Source organism: Penicillium cataractarum, assembly GCF_028827025.1.
Source record: "Penicillium cataractarum strain IBT 29864 chromosome Unknown utg000010l, whole genome shotgun sequence".
NCBI classification, from domain to species: Eukaryota; Fungi; Ascomycota; class Eurotiomycetes; order Eurotiales; family Aspergillaceae; genus Penicillium; species Penicillium cataractarum.
In genome coordinates, this window is record NW_026622746.1 from 294,726 (window position 1) to 309,038 (window position 14,313).

The following is a 14,313-nucleotide window of genomic DNA, read 5'->3' on the forward strand; positions in this document are numbered from 1 at the left end:
GGTCTTTGGAAACTTCCATGTTTGCTCTCTTAATGACCACAACTACCAGATTTATCCAACTTCGTTCCCAAAGAGAACAACAAACCTTTCTCTACCTTTCACTTTACCTCAAATCCTTCGAAATCACTCCAATCTACCCCTCTACCCTGTGAGAAGATCCTTTGCCTAGACTACTCATAGAAGCCGACTAATAATTATTAGAACAGGAACAATGAGACTATCGCTGCCAATACATGTCCTTTTTCTATGCTTCAGCACCGCCGCCGTCGCTGGCCCAGTGGGATATGGAGTGTGCCAGGCTGGATGTGCAGGCGTGACGATGGCCTGCTATTCAGCGGCTGGATTCACATGGGGAGCCACTGCGGGCGCAACAGCACCTGCAACCATCGTTGGTTGCAACTTGGCTTTCGGGAAGTGCCAGGCAGCCTGTGCGGCGGTGTTGCTTATGCCAACCCCGTAAGCTGAACAATGTCACAGAGAAGCCAGTTTCATAATCTTTTGGGATAGCAAGAGGAAAGCACATTTCAGTTAGGTCGTGAATCATTTTAAATTCGAGAAGCCGTGCTAATATATCAGTTTACTCCACAGCCTATAGTCTTGACGTTGACGTTGTTTGAGTCGGCTCAAGGAGAGAAGAACAAACACTTCGCTGCACCATTTTCCTTGCTTGCCTGCCTTTTTCGATAGTGGCATATCGTCATAAGAATCAGAGCCCTGGGGATTTCTGAGTGTATTATCTCTGAATTTCTAATATTAACCCATTTTGAAAGATGGAATCCCTTTCAATGATGGTGATTTGAGTGAAAAAAAAGCTCTATTGGACTAGAAACTAGGAGGGATAAGCACAACGTAGTTCTAGAAGCGTAGGACTGCCCATGACAAGGTTGATCATCGTGGCGAAGTATTCGTGAACGCATCGACCTCCTTTCAGCCCCATCGGCATCTTCCGCCCATCCAGGGTCTACCTAGTTCCTGAATAACAATCTCAAAAGCCAATCATTCCAATCCCCTTTATCGCATCGATTTCCGTTTCAATACATCACAAACCCCCAGACTAAGCCACACGAATAAGCCCTCCCCCGATGTCCCTGAAACTAACACAACGCCCGAGTTATGACCATGCAGGGTCCTCTATCGTACAAAATTAGCGCGAGCGCCCACGGATCGTAGAATAAAGCCCCTTCGAGCTTAATATCTTCTTAGGTTCTCCACCCTCGTCCGCAGCAGGGCGATGATGGTCGGGCACGGAGACCCTGAAATCGAGCCCGGACCTATAAGATTTATTCTCCTGCAACCGAGGGGACAAAAGGAGGTCTGAATACGAGATGTGGGCAAGGCGGATCTTGGCGCCATGGCGCTTGATGATGATCGTCGCGCGGCGATGGGATGGATCTTGGATGCGATGGTATAAATATTCGAGAGTCAGGGGGCTGGCTAATAAAAAGACAATATTTTAGAATATTCTTTTGTCTAAAGAGAACTACCAACTATCGATCGATCAACTTCCGCTTTGACTCTACCTTCTGCGGCCACGAAGTATACGCGGACCAGCATGAGGAATCCAGCACCAATCCACACGCTTCTACGCACAATTGCGCTGTCTAGCATCTTGACTGGTGCACTTGGCTATTACTACGATACCTCCTACGTCAACCGGCTCGATACAACCAAAACCAATGCCGGGCCACTTACGACCGTCTTCACACCTCCGGCATCATGCGCCACTCCACACACAGAACTATTATATGGAAGACCAGATCTAATCCAGGGATGCGCGGGTCCATACGGTGATGAGTGCTGCCCTGAAGGATGGCGGTATAACATGTACTTTAGTCCCGGACAGTGTCCATTGGGATATAAGACGTGCACATTACCCACAACCACACAACGAGACGAGACAACCGTCATCTGCTGTCCAAGGTGAGTAATCATGATCCAAAGCACCCATCCTTAGAAAAAATAGACCATCTATCTAATACATGTTCTCTAGCGGCTTCGACTGCAACGGAAAAGACTACTGCGGCAAGACATTCAACAGCGCACCCACAATCACATACACAGACGCTACTCTCTCCGTCGTAACGACAGTAAGAGCGATAACCGCCACAGCAATCCAAATACGTTTCAAAGCATCCGAGTCCACCGTCGTGCCCATTGTGACGGACTCCCTCAATCTGCCGCGCGATCACTCAATGAGCAAGAACACGAAGATCGGAATCGGGATTGGTGTGCCTGTTGCCGTGGCGCTGTTGGGGTTCTTGGGGTTCTTTGGAATGGGGTATTATCGTCGGATGAAGGAGGCGAGGGCGAATGGGGTTAGTTCGGAGGAGGAGCCGTCGTTGGGAGGGCATGAGCCGCCGCCTGCTTACTCGAGGACGAAGAGGTAGGTAGGTTGAAGGAATTCAATGTTATTCTTGATTTTATTTTGTGCTAGACATATGATTTCTTATAATATACGATTGAATTCAGTTTTAAATACTATCCATCGATATCCAGTTACTAATTTGGTAGCACTTTGTAAAGTTTCCCATGGACAGAGACATAAACGAATAGACCGGAGTCTATACTTACTATAAAGCGCTGCCTCCATAGTGTTGAAAAACTAGAAATTCCCGAAGCGAGGGTATAAGAAACACATTTAAAAACACCACGTGACAAGCAAAGGTTCAGAAAGCAAGATATAGCAACATTGATTAGCAATTTTGATAAATGTAACGACAGGATGAGAATCCTCCATTCCCAGATATTACATCCTCCAACCCTACACACAAAAGCGAACATAAAACAACCATATCACAAACAAATCGCAAAAGGAAAATAAACCCAGTCTATCCAACGCAAAGGTATCAGGAATCAGGTATCGGGTATCGTAGCATGGTCATACAAGAGCAACAGAAGCGACAGCAACAGCGATGCACACCACACCCACCGCTCAGCATCTCAAATTCTCAACCACCACTCCACCTTTTTTCAACATCCCTCCCAATTCAAGGAAGGCAATGGCAATATCATTTCAGCAAGCTCAAGCCCACTTCCCAAGCAGCGCCATAATACCCGCCCCCAACAACAAAGACACAACCATAAAAGTCAACCTCTTATCATCCCTAGTCCGATGGGGATCAAACAAGAAATCCCTAGCAAGCAACTCCACAAGACCCGTATAAATCAAAATACCCGCGGAAACAGCATCCAGCACACCGGAGACAACATTCGCCGTAAACGAGCCAGGGTTATACGTCGTCCGCACACCGAGACCAATAGCGATAGAGATCGGGGTAGTCAGACCGTACGCCGTGCAAAGCGCCCAGGGCAACCAACTGCCCTTCTTGAAGGGGATGGAACTCATGCGGGCACCGATACCGAGACCCTCGAAGGACTGGTGGAAGACGAGGACTGGGTAGAGCGTTGCGAATTCGTCGCCTGTAACGCCGAGATTCAAGCCGATGATAACGGAGTGGAAAATGACACCGAATTCGAGGATCAGGAAGGCGGCGATTTGTTGGCGGAATGAGCGCTCGAGTTCGCCCTCGTCCAGAGACTGGGCTTCGACTTCTTTCGCCTGTTTATCCTTGGTGTCGAGCGCGGACATGGAATTCGAGTGCGAATTCGAGTTTGACCGACGCAGTCCGAGCTGGTTGACTTCCACGCCGGAAGCCATGATTGGTTCTGGGTCATCACGGCATAGACCGAATTTCTTCTCGACGTAGCGCTCAGCACCGAAATCCAGGAGGAATACCATCATCAGAGAGGTGAGCACGATAGCAGGGCACCAGGAGTAATCGGCCCAGTGGCCTGTCATGCCGACGCAGGAGGCGGGGCCGATTTCATCGTAGGCCGGGTCGAGGAGGTGGATGAAAGCCGTAGCGATGATGACGCCTGCGCCGAAGTATTTGGCGAAGAGGTAGACGTAAAGTGGGATGCGGAGGCGGGGGGCTCGTTTGGCGAGGACGGGGAAGAATGTTGCAGCCGAGGAGACGATTAGGATGACGAAGATGGCGGAGATGCGGGCGCCTAGACGGCCGTCATATTCGTTGCCTTCGCTGTTGAGGTAGCAGACTATTTGGGTTGGGTCCACGGTGTCGAGGTCGACATTGTGAGGGTCGAAGTCAGACATGATGAGATTGTTGTGATGTGACTATCCAAGCTTGGAGGGTATTGATCAAGCCCTAATTTGATAGAGGATTGAGGGCGATAGCCAGGGATAGGCGCAAGCCAGAAAAGAAGGCTAGAAACAAAGGAACATGGATTGAGAAAGAAAGGCTGACAGGGAAAGGATTTTCATGTCCATTTTATAAACCATTTGGATGGGCGAGATGCCGTCGTCCTGGGGACCTTGGGAGGTTAGTTTCTAACCGAACGAGTTTTGGCCCCCGTCGCATGGTCTAGTCACATCGAACACTGTGATGGTACTCATAATGGGTCCTTGAGGATTAGTGTAGTGAACAAGATAAATTGCTCACTTTTATTGTTGGTTGTTGCATAGTTCCCAGTATCGCGAAGCCCATTCTCCATCTGCCAACCGCAGTCACAACACCCACCACCACCATCTAAGCATGCTAAGACTACCAACGACAATGCCTAGGAAAATACGCCCATTAAAAAATCTTGGAAAAAAGCTTGAAAGGCTTGGATGTACCTCTCAAACTTACCCAGAGAGTGAACAGTGGAACCTAGTCCTGGACAAGATCCTTGGATGTCACCATCAAAATGACTTACCCCCAAGGTCCCCCGGGCCAAGACCACACGTGGAGAAAAGGCGTGCCAGGGCAAATTTGATTGTCAACCAGGGAACAGGCCACATCGAATTGATGATTCTGAAAGGAGGGAACCTTGGTCACTTCGATTTCCGGTCAATAGTTTGCTAACAAGGTTGATATGTGTTGTGATTACGGGTTTATAGTTCGAGCCCTGGAGAGGAGGATATTGACCGAGTCAACCACCACCACTATCAGCGTCAGCATTAGAATAGATCCACAATATGACGCACGAGCCTGTCGGAGACATCCGATGCCAGGATTCTTTTATTTCCCGGAATCTCCATTCGTTCATATCCACCCAGCCAGCCAGACCTAGTATCGTAATAGGTAAATGGCCGAGACGGCGCGAACCGCGGGTGTTGATTGATCCAATGACGGACGACGAAAAGGAAAAAGATAGATGAAGTCGTCGGCAAAGGGAGAGTAAGCAATGATTTAGCTCATGGTTCAGGGTGTATAGGGTAGGAAGGATAGCACTAGAAACCGTGGTCAAGGTCAAGGTCATGATTCATGTCATCAACTCTCGTAGCATAATAATTGCATAGTCATATCGTATCTTCATAACATTCATCCAGGCGTCGCCGCCATTTCCACGGGCGTGTAGTAAACCAATATGCAGTGCGAAAAAGACCAACAAAAGAAATAAAGGATTTCACCGAGTCCAGGAAGAGACCATCAACCTCGGGAGCCAAGTCCACGCCACATTCCGAGCCAAGACTGTAGGGCGATTTCGGCCCCCAAAGAGACAAGAACAGGTCCGAGGAGAAGGCAAGAAACAAAAAAAAAGAAAATGTAAACGTAAAGTAGACACAAATAACCATCCACAAAGAATTCCCATCCATAACCTCGGAGGGTGACCACCCAAAGCCAAAGCCCAACCAGAGAAGCAAAGAGAATAAATAAGTCAAGAAGAAGAATCAAAATCAGAAGCAACATGATCGCATCAAAACAGCGAATCGAATCTTCATAAATTCGTAACACATGAACCATGTTCATAGCACATCATCACCAAGGCAAAAGTCTGTCTGTACACAAAATCCCAAAGCAAATAACCAAGTCCCAAATTTGACAGTAAAACTCAAGGCTCAAACATGTTCAAGTTCACATTTCGTTTCGTTTCTCATATCCAATGCCACCGCCCAACCAAATTTCCGTATGATATTCATGACCGCAAGCCCAAAAGGAAAATAATAAAAACGAAAAGCCGCTCCTGCCACGCTAAACACAACGCTGGAAAAACAAAACAAAAAACAATGATAAAACAGGCATCGTAAGAAGAATCGAAAACAAAAGTCCAAAAAAAAGACAAAGACAAATCGCTAGTCGCTAAACACATGAAAGGGTTTGTGTTGAAAACAAATCATGAGGAAATCAGATCAGAGTACAAAGGAAAAATGGGGCTTGTAGGCTCGTCAGGGATGCTGGTTTTCTATTCGGGTTTTGCCCAGCGTAACTGAAAACCATTGCTGATTCTGTCGTAAGAAATAGTCGGGCAAGGCCAGACGAGGCATCAGGCGGGGAGTTGAGAGCGGAGATGGCAAGTGAAGACCAGAGATGACGAGTAACCTCGACGGGATTAAGCAATAGCCATAAAAGAGTCCCGAGTATCCAAATACTCGGTGCTCCAAGGCCATACTAGACTCCCTCGAGATTAAAAAGTCATCATCTCCTCCTTGACAGGACCACCACCATACTCCTGCACCATACGCCGGAAATCACGAATCACCTTCTCGGGCACGCGCTCCCACATCAAGCTACGCGAGTACACGTCCTCGCCAGCATGCACACGGTGCTGCGCCGCATTATTCCGCATAGCCGCCAACGCAGCCTGCAAATTCGACGGCTGCGGCTTGAACGGCGCACCGTCGTCCTCAAAGGTGGTCAGCGAGTTATACTGATCCGCATTGAGGGCGAACACCTGCGCCCGCTCCTGTTCCTCGCTCGGCAGGACGAGTGTGTCATGTAACTCGTCCAGCGTGGAGGGACGGGCGTGCGAGGGACCCATATGGGTCATGTCCATGGTGATGGACGGCTGAGGTGCGGATGCGGAGACTGCGAGGGCGGCGGGGTGGGTGAGGTCTGGTGGAGAGGAAGCGAGGACTGCTTTGAGGACGTTGGCAGACTCGGCGCGGTACTCTTCCGAGAGCTGGGGGAGGGAGCGGCCGGCCAAGTTTGTGTTGGCGTTGGAGGCGATGAAGGCGCCGAAGAGGAGGCACATGTAGAAGGCATTCCAGCTGAAGGGGTAGTCTGAGGCGGGCTTGTCCGCTTGACGCTCGGTAACCTGGAGAGGCTGCGACTGCGACTGCTGCTGGGCATGGGCGTGGGCATGGGCATGACCGTGAGAAGCAGGGACGGTATCCGGCATGGGAAGACCATTTGCTATGTTGAACTCATCCCAAGGCGTAGTATCCATGGACAGGTTTTCAAAGCCGGTGAAATCGGTAGCCTGCACGTGGGCATGGGCTTGAGCTTGATCGGCCATGGTGGGCTTGACGCCGTGCTCGAGTTTCTCGACCGTCTCCAGCAAGATGTTATTCTTCTTGCGCAGTTCGGCCGTCTCCAGGGTGTGCGCGCGGATGATCTCATCTTTCTCCAAGTGCATTCTCTCCAGATAGGCGGTGATCTGTTGATGCTGAGCGATCCACTCGCTCTTCTCGCGCATCAACTCGGCTTCCCGCTTCTGCAGGCTGGAGACTATATCCTCGAGTTGAGTGATGGTATGGGTATAGTGTTTTTTCTCCTCTTCGAGTTTCTCCGTATGCAGTTTTTTGCGTTGGCGCGAGTCAAGACTGTGAACCAGAGCGGTTAGTAATGGTTATAGATAGGGAAGAGCGAGATGCAAACAGAGTTTCCCGGGTATGACTTACGCTGCCTGTCGATTCCTCAACAGTCGCTTCTGCTGCTTCAACTCCTTCACCTCCTCCTCATTGCTCGACTGGCTAATCAACTGGTCGATATTACTCAACGTGCGCTCGGCGGGAATCTCAAATCTCGCATTTTTCTTGCGGATCCCATCCCTGCGCAGCGTCAACGGCGACCCATTCCGATACGAACTGCTCTTGGCCGCGGCGGCGGCATCCGCCAAATCCATAGGTGCCGGCATCCAGCCCTGACTCGATTGCGGGGACATGGCAACCCCGCCCGTTCCAGGCGGCGCGGCAAAATTCACGGCGCCACGATACGACACCGCGCCCATCGGGATCGCACCCATGGGACCGACGGCACCACCAGAGAACGCACCCGAGGTAGTAGTTTGCTCTGCCTCGGAGGGGTACTGGTCGTAGGCGGTTGGGGTGCATGAGCCGGAAGGGTCGCGGGAGAGGGCCCAGGATGAGGGCTGGGGCTGGGCGTAGGGCTGGGGACCGTCGACAGTCATGAACTGGGCGCCCGTTGAGTCGAGAACGGAGTGGGGGAGATGAGATGATCGGGACTGAGACTGGGCCTGGTCAGAACTGGCATGGGAGTAGTTGGACCAGACGGAGTTGCGATGTGAGAAGGCGGCTGGGTCTGTGTCGTAGGAGGGGCGGCGGGGGTCGGAAAGACCTGGGGAGGTTGAGTCGAGGATTTTATCGTCGAGGACACTCATTTCATCTTCTTCGGAGGGAGGCACGTCTAGTGTAGATGGGGATTGTTGGTAGAAATCGTATTGCGCGTATCGAGCCATGGTGAAGAGGCGGTGTGAAGTGTAGGAGTGTGGGAGAAGATGAGAGGCGGGGAGAATATAGAGAGAGTAAAAAAGATGGGATAAGAAGGTGAAGGGGAGGAGAAAGTAAAAAGATAAAAGATGAAGATGAATGGAGTAGGGAGAATCGAAAGGTGGAAAAAGAAGATCAAGATCACGATGTGCCGACCGAGGAGGGGAGGGGCCGGAGTGTATAGATGGGTTTACTACTGTACAGGCTCGTGTGTACAGTGATCGTCAAGTAGTTGGTATAGTTCCTCTAACAGAGGGGGGAGATGCAGGCTAATTGTAGCAGGCGCATGCCCGGGAGAAATCTTGCAGAGGGATCTCGTAGCAGGTACCTGCTTCCGTTCTGGAGTTGAGTATGACTCTTGCTGGTGTTATCGAAGTATCTCGAGTGTATCTTCCAAGTCTTCGGTACATCCAGCGGTCTGCGCGGGAATGGAGGGCAGGGCCCCGGGCAGACTCGATGGCTACGATTGGCTGCTTTGCCCCTCTTGGGCAGACGTGCATTTTGGAGGAGATTTTATTTTATTTGATTTTGATTTTTTTTTCTTCATTTGTTTTTGTGAGATTTCGACTCTGGAGCCCAATGTGATAGAAGATCTGATAGGATATACGATCCAGTCAGTCTACTACTATAGTACTTTACTATAGTACTTTACTATGGTAGTCACTAGAGTCTTTGGGCTCTACGCTGAAAAACTATGGATTACCTAACCCAGACCCCTCCCAGCTTATCGATAAACGAGAGCCTATCGATCGATTTCCTGAACGGCCCGCTGAGACTGGAGTCCGTGCTTCCTGTCGTTCTGTCCTGTACTACAGTCCTCTGTACTCTGTACTGTACTCTCTACTCTCTTCTCTAAAGTCTGTACTGGTCCGATGGAGTCAAACGGGTCCGGCCCGCTGATGATCCACTCTCCTTCCCATGGTTGAGGTTCCAACCTTCCGCCTTGCAGAAGAATGATTTCGCCCCCCGCGAGAAGAGCAGCCTGCGATGCACGGATGTTCTGCATTGATCACTCGTCCCCTCCGGATGACGCCCTGATCAGGACTCCCAGTTTACTGCAGCCAAGGTCAGGTCAAGGTTCAGGTTCCAGGTCCAGGCTCAGCCCCCGGAGATACTTCCTCAAGGCCGCCCTCATGGCCCCCAAGACCCAAGACCGCAAGACCGCAAGACCGCAAGCCCCCTAGACTCGCCTATTTCCCCCTCCCCAAGTCGATGGCTCTGGTGACGAGCCTCCTCTTCTCTACTCCCTAGTCTACTAACAGCCAAGGACCGCTAGAAAATTCCTAGATGAAACGATGATGCCATCGAAGGTCACAGTTCCATCTAGTCTTCTAGTCTATCTCGGACTGACCGAAGAACCCCTTCCCTAGGACTAGTAATAACCATCCAGAAGATTCACACCAAACAAACCCCATTCCAAAATCCATAATGAAACCAACCCAGACTACCAGTAAGACAAATTCTATCCCCCCTAAACCCCCCCAAACAAAACCACCGCCCCAAGCGCACAATACTACCCGTCCCATTCCAACACGCTCAGACACTGTACATCCCATCCATCCTCCAGTACGTACTACGTACTACTCTCCCAAATCAAATCCAACGTCCGTTCGCACTCTATACATAGACCCAGCACCACTGACCACTCACCCACCCCACCATCACAACCACACCACCAACGGGAAACTCACAACCTTCCCCATCTCTACACGCTCATAGGTCCGGGCCCCGCTGACGGACCCGAGGTCACCCGTCACCCGTTTCTGGGAAAGTCGCAAATCACCGCGAATCGCCCAGGGCCCATCCCAGCATCCCAGATGGCGGTGAAAGCGCCCGGATTATCCAATTGAGATCCAGACCGAGATCGGTCGGGGGTTGCTGACCCTGACTGAGAGGACTGTATGGACAGAGGAAAATTGGCTGGCCTGGCTGATTGTGGTTTTTTTCCCCCGTAGCCAGTCGTCGGTCTAGATGGGAGGTTTTGTGTGCCTTGTGCTTCATGCTTCGTGTTCTACAGTACCGTACGTTGGGGGGTGAAGAGAATGTCATGCGCGTCGAACCTTGTACCTACAGTATTGTACATATGATAGGGAGACTGGGTGGTACCGTCGAGAGTGTGATATTCCTCTCGAGGAAACGTACTTTGGTCTTGGGCGTTAATCAGATGGGAGGGGGCTACTGGTAGTCCCGTTCGTATGGGTAAGTGGTTGGATTAGACCCTCGTCTTGACTCCCTCTGGCATGAACGGGGCTGTCAGTGATGTCGGCTGATGGGGAGAGTTGGTAGGTGACTGGCCAGTTCGTGATGGGCCTGGATCTTGGGATCTCGGATTTTCCTTTTTTCTGGTTGTAGTTTGGGCTGATGGACATGGTTGTTTGCAATATCACAGAGTTCTGTCTATAGTCTATACGGTTTGGAGAGCACTTGACTACAATCTAGATAGACAACGATATGGTTTCCAACAGTAGAAGATGTCTATCTTCACGATATCCTATTCCAGAATGACTCACATATGTTCAGTACAGTACACTGCAATTCTAAACAACTCCCCCACCAACACCCCCACCTCTAAACAACCCACTTAACTCCTCCCGTCACCTACAGTACTGTAGTCTGTACGTCTTACTGTACTCCCTCACAGCTCCTCCCTACCAATAGTAACACTCATACACCCAAAATTCAAGTACAAGGGGACCCCCGATCCCGTCCACAAACAGTGGAGGCCCAACGCTCTGAAACGTTCGTCCCACAGCCTCACTTTAGCCCGTTCCCCTTTACGGGGATCCCCGTCCCTGCCTAACGTGATCTGAATCTGATCCAGTCGTTGCTTCGGGGGACTCGGGACGTCAGAGTCGGGCACACGAGGGGGGTCCCGGGAAATGCTTAAGCTGCTTACGCGAGTACTGCAGGCCAGGCAGATTATGAGTGGGTTAGGTAGGCTTGGGCTTAGGCTTGGACTTAGACTTAGACTTAGGCCTGGAGGGTTTGTTTAGAAGGGGATACAGATAGACCACTTGTTTGGCTGGGTGGTTAGCGGATGGAGTTCCTATTCGAGATGAGTGTTTCCACTTTGGGGGGTTATGTTTGATGAGGATGGGCGATGATGGGGCCTATGGGAGGAGGTTGATGATGGTGATGGGTTGTTTGATTGTAGACCGCTATTGTTCTGGAGAGGGAGTGGTTGATAATTGATGTCGTTCTAGATTTGTGATTGTGTGACTCATTTCGAGGGTTGGTTTGGGGGTCTTGGATGTTTTCCTTAATTGTTTGTCTATAGGGAATTCTATAGAGGAGATTGAAAGGTAGAGCGGTATTGTTCCACATAGTTGTTTATTCTTTGAAACTTGTTTTCTTCCTATTGTTCTTTTCTATACTCAATCTTTGTCTTGATGCCTCCGGGTCTATACTCTCTGTTCACATCTTGGTCTCAGATGTGGACTCACATCGTGACAATGAGAATCTACAAAGGTAACTCAACTATCTGCTGCATCTACTTTAACTCGAAGGCTAATGCGCTTGAAAAGAATCCCAGAAGACCCTCTTGCCCTCGGTAGCCCATCATAACAGCCAGTCTATGGACACGTCGCATAACCGAATCCTCCTCAAACAGATCTAAGTATCCAATATCAGTACTCCAAACAATATCAAATTCCAACATCCAGACATCCTCAAACTCGGACCATCCCGGATATCCCATACTCCCAAGACCTCCCAAGCTGACCGGAACCGCCCAGGCGGGACCAGAGTATCTAGGCACGGCAAAAGCAAAACAAGGCAAACGCAAAAGGCATCGGAACTATTCCCAACACATACACATACATCTCCAAGCAAATCCTTTTACCCGATGATCGCCTTTACATCCTGCATCAGAAACACAAGACATAAGCTTCACATCAACAATACCGCGGGTGTCTCGTCTCGGTCAAATCTATCTCCTTCCCCCTTTGCATCCTCTTCACGCGAATCAATCCTACAAATGCATACACAAAACTTAAATCCAAATCCAAATCCAAATCCACCCACATCCCGCACCTACGGCCGAGAACGAGCATAAACATACATACGCATACGCATATGTAGCGCTGCGCACGCATACACTTCGCTTAGGCAGAAGGAAAAGTAAATAGCACGATCCTGATCCTGATCCTGATCAAAATCATACGCATACTCATACTCATGCTCATACTAAGTATCATGATCATCCAAGAACAAAACATCTGACCGGAACGAGCTGCGCAGGACATGCGAACGGGACGTCATCCAGTCACAAGAGCAAAATGACCAGATTTACCGGAGGAACTACCGGAGTAGTAGACTACGACTACGACCAAGCAAAAAAAGTTACCTAATTTATCCCGTCTAGCCCGTCGCAGACTTCTCGGTCAGCCGGACGGGACCGCTGCAGTTTAATCACATCGTAAGTCATTTGGTAGTAAGACTGAATTTTGGGGGTGTTGTGATCGGGGACTTTACCCGGGTATTGAGTCCGTGTCGGGATGGTTGGATTATGTAGACGGGACGGGGTGACGGCCGTGTTCGTGGGGGTTGACATTTGTCTTGAACTTTCATTTTAGACCTAAATAAAGGAAATGATCACGATGCCAAGGGTATGATCGACGATCTGCATGTCTTGCAGCGTATGTAGAAATCAGAGAAACTATGTCTGTGTTCGTTGAACTTTGTCAGGGTAAGAGAGTCTATAGAAAACAGGGCACTGCGATAGTATTAGAAGCGGAATACTTACTCGTGTCATCCTTCCCAAAATGTGATATACTTGGACCGCTGTCGACGAGAATTTTCTATTCAACTAAAATTTTGAGTCTATATCTAGAATTTATAAGCTTTATTGAGCGTACTGACCATCCCCTTGTTATCCTTCTGATCATCACTATATTAGCTCCTACGCAAGACAATCTTCTGAATCAAAGCCATATACGAGGAGACCAAAGTCTCCGTAACAGTCTTTCTTGGTAAGGTTATTGATAGGGGATTTATGTGTAGAGTTGGTAGGGAAGAGAAAGGAGGGCGTGCTATGTATTTACTAGAATATAAAAAGGCGGGTTTTAGTGTTAGCTTTCCCCCCAAACAAGGTAGGAATCGTATGAGGTGTTATCATTTACTTCCAGTTGAAGTCAGCAACTGATCCTGCCCGGTAGCCTAGTGGGTTAACTCCCTGGCTGCTGTAGCCACTTCGGTGGGTTCGGCGGTCGTAACTGCGAGGAAGCTTCTGTGGAGCAGGTGCGGCCCCCGGCGGGTGAGGTTTTTTGATATCCAACTTATCTTACGATATTCTCCATTTTACAGCCTTTTTGTTATACTTTCTCTATATTAAATTTGTCACTAAATCTGATAGAATATAATAATCTGTTTTAAAATTATTTAAAAGGTAGTCTAGCGATTATATTATGTGCTGCTATTGGGTGCGGTATCGACGTGAAGCCGCGGGCTGTACATGAAGCATCATCATGAAGTATATAGGGAGCGAGAGGTCGGGGCTTCGATTCATGGCGAGAGCGACTCTTTCCAAGACACTTTATTCATCGTCCCATTCGTAGACGCGGTTCTTTTCACTACTTAGGCTTTCACGGAGAGTACCCGTCGGTATGGATGTATCAAGCTTAAACAGGACTCCCGCCGGGTTCGGGGCGGCGATACGTCCATCACCATTCTGGGGGAGTCTTCGCTAACAGCACTACGATGTAACGTAACTGACGAGCAGCTCATCATGAACTACTGGGAAGGATGTTATGTACTAATAATATTCCATTCTTTCTCTCTATTCTTTCCATTTCTTTCTTTCTGTTGCTCAATTTCTCTTGTTCTTCCAGGGTATCATAGGTATTTGATAGAAACCGTCCAAG

The 14,313-nt window shown here is 49.4% G+C and overlaps 4 protein-coding genes across 4 annotated transcripts; 2 read left to right on the forward strand and 2 right to left on the reverse strand.

The window, feature by feature from the left end:
- Positions 1-211: 211 nt before the first annotated feature.
- On the forward strand, positions 212-617 carry N7496_012271 (uncharacterized protein; the record flags this gene model as incomplete). Its single annotated transcript, XM_056705184.1, has 2 exons — positions 212-456; positions 596-617. The coding sequence occupies 2 exons, from the start codon at positions 212-214 to the stop codon at positions 615-617; spliced, it is 267 nt and encodes an 88-aa protein (XP_056549082.1).
- A 935-nt stretch (positions 618-1,552) lies between these two features.
- N7496_012272 (uncharacterized protein) lies at positions 1,553-2,387 on the forward strand (the record flags this gene model as incomplete). The annotated part of the gene is made up of 2 exons (XM_056705185.1): positions 1,553-1,920; positions 1,991-2,387. 2 exons carry the CDS (start codon positions 1,553-1,555, stop codon positions 2,385-2,387), a joined length of 765 nt encoding a protein of 254 aa, XP_056549083.1.
- Positions 2,388-3,022: 635 nt separating this feature from the next.
- Positions 3,023-4,114, reverse strand: N7496_012273 (uncharacterized protein; the record flags this gene model as incomplete). The annotated part of the gene is made up of 1 exon (XM_056705186.1): positions 3,023-4,114. The coding sequence occupies one exon, from the start codon at positions 4,112-4,114 to the stop codon at positions 3,023-3,025; it is 1,092 nt and encodes a 363-aa protein (XP_056549084.1).
- Positions 4,115-6,408: 2,294 nt separating this feature from the next.
- On the reverse strand, positions 6,409-8,421 carry N7496_012274 (putative bZIP transcription factor; the record flags this gene model as incomplete). The annotated part of the gene is made up of 2 exons (XM_056705187.1): positions 6,409-7,546; positions 7,625-8,421. 2 exons carry the CDS (start codon positions 8,419-8,421, stop codon positions 6,409-6,411), a joined length of 1,935 nt encoding a protein of 644 aa, XP_056549085.1.
- Between the last annotated feature and the right edge of the window lie 5,892 nt (positions 8,422-14,313).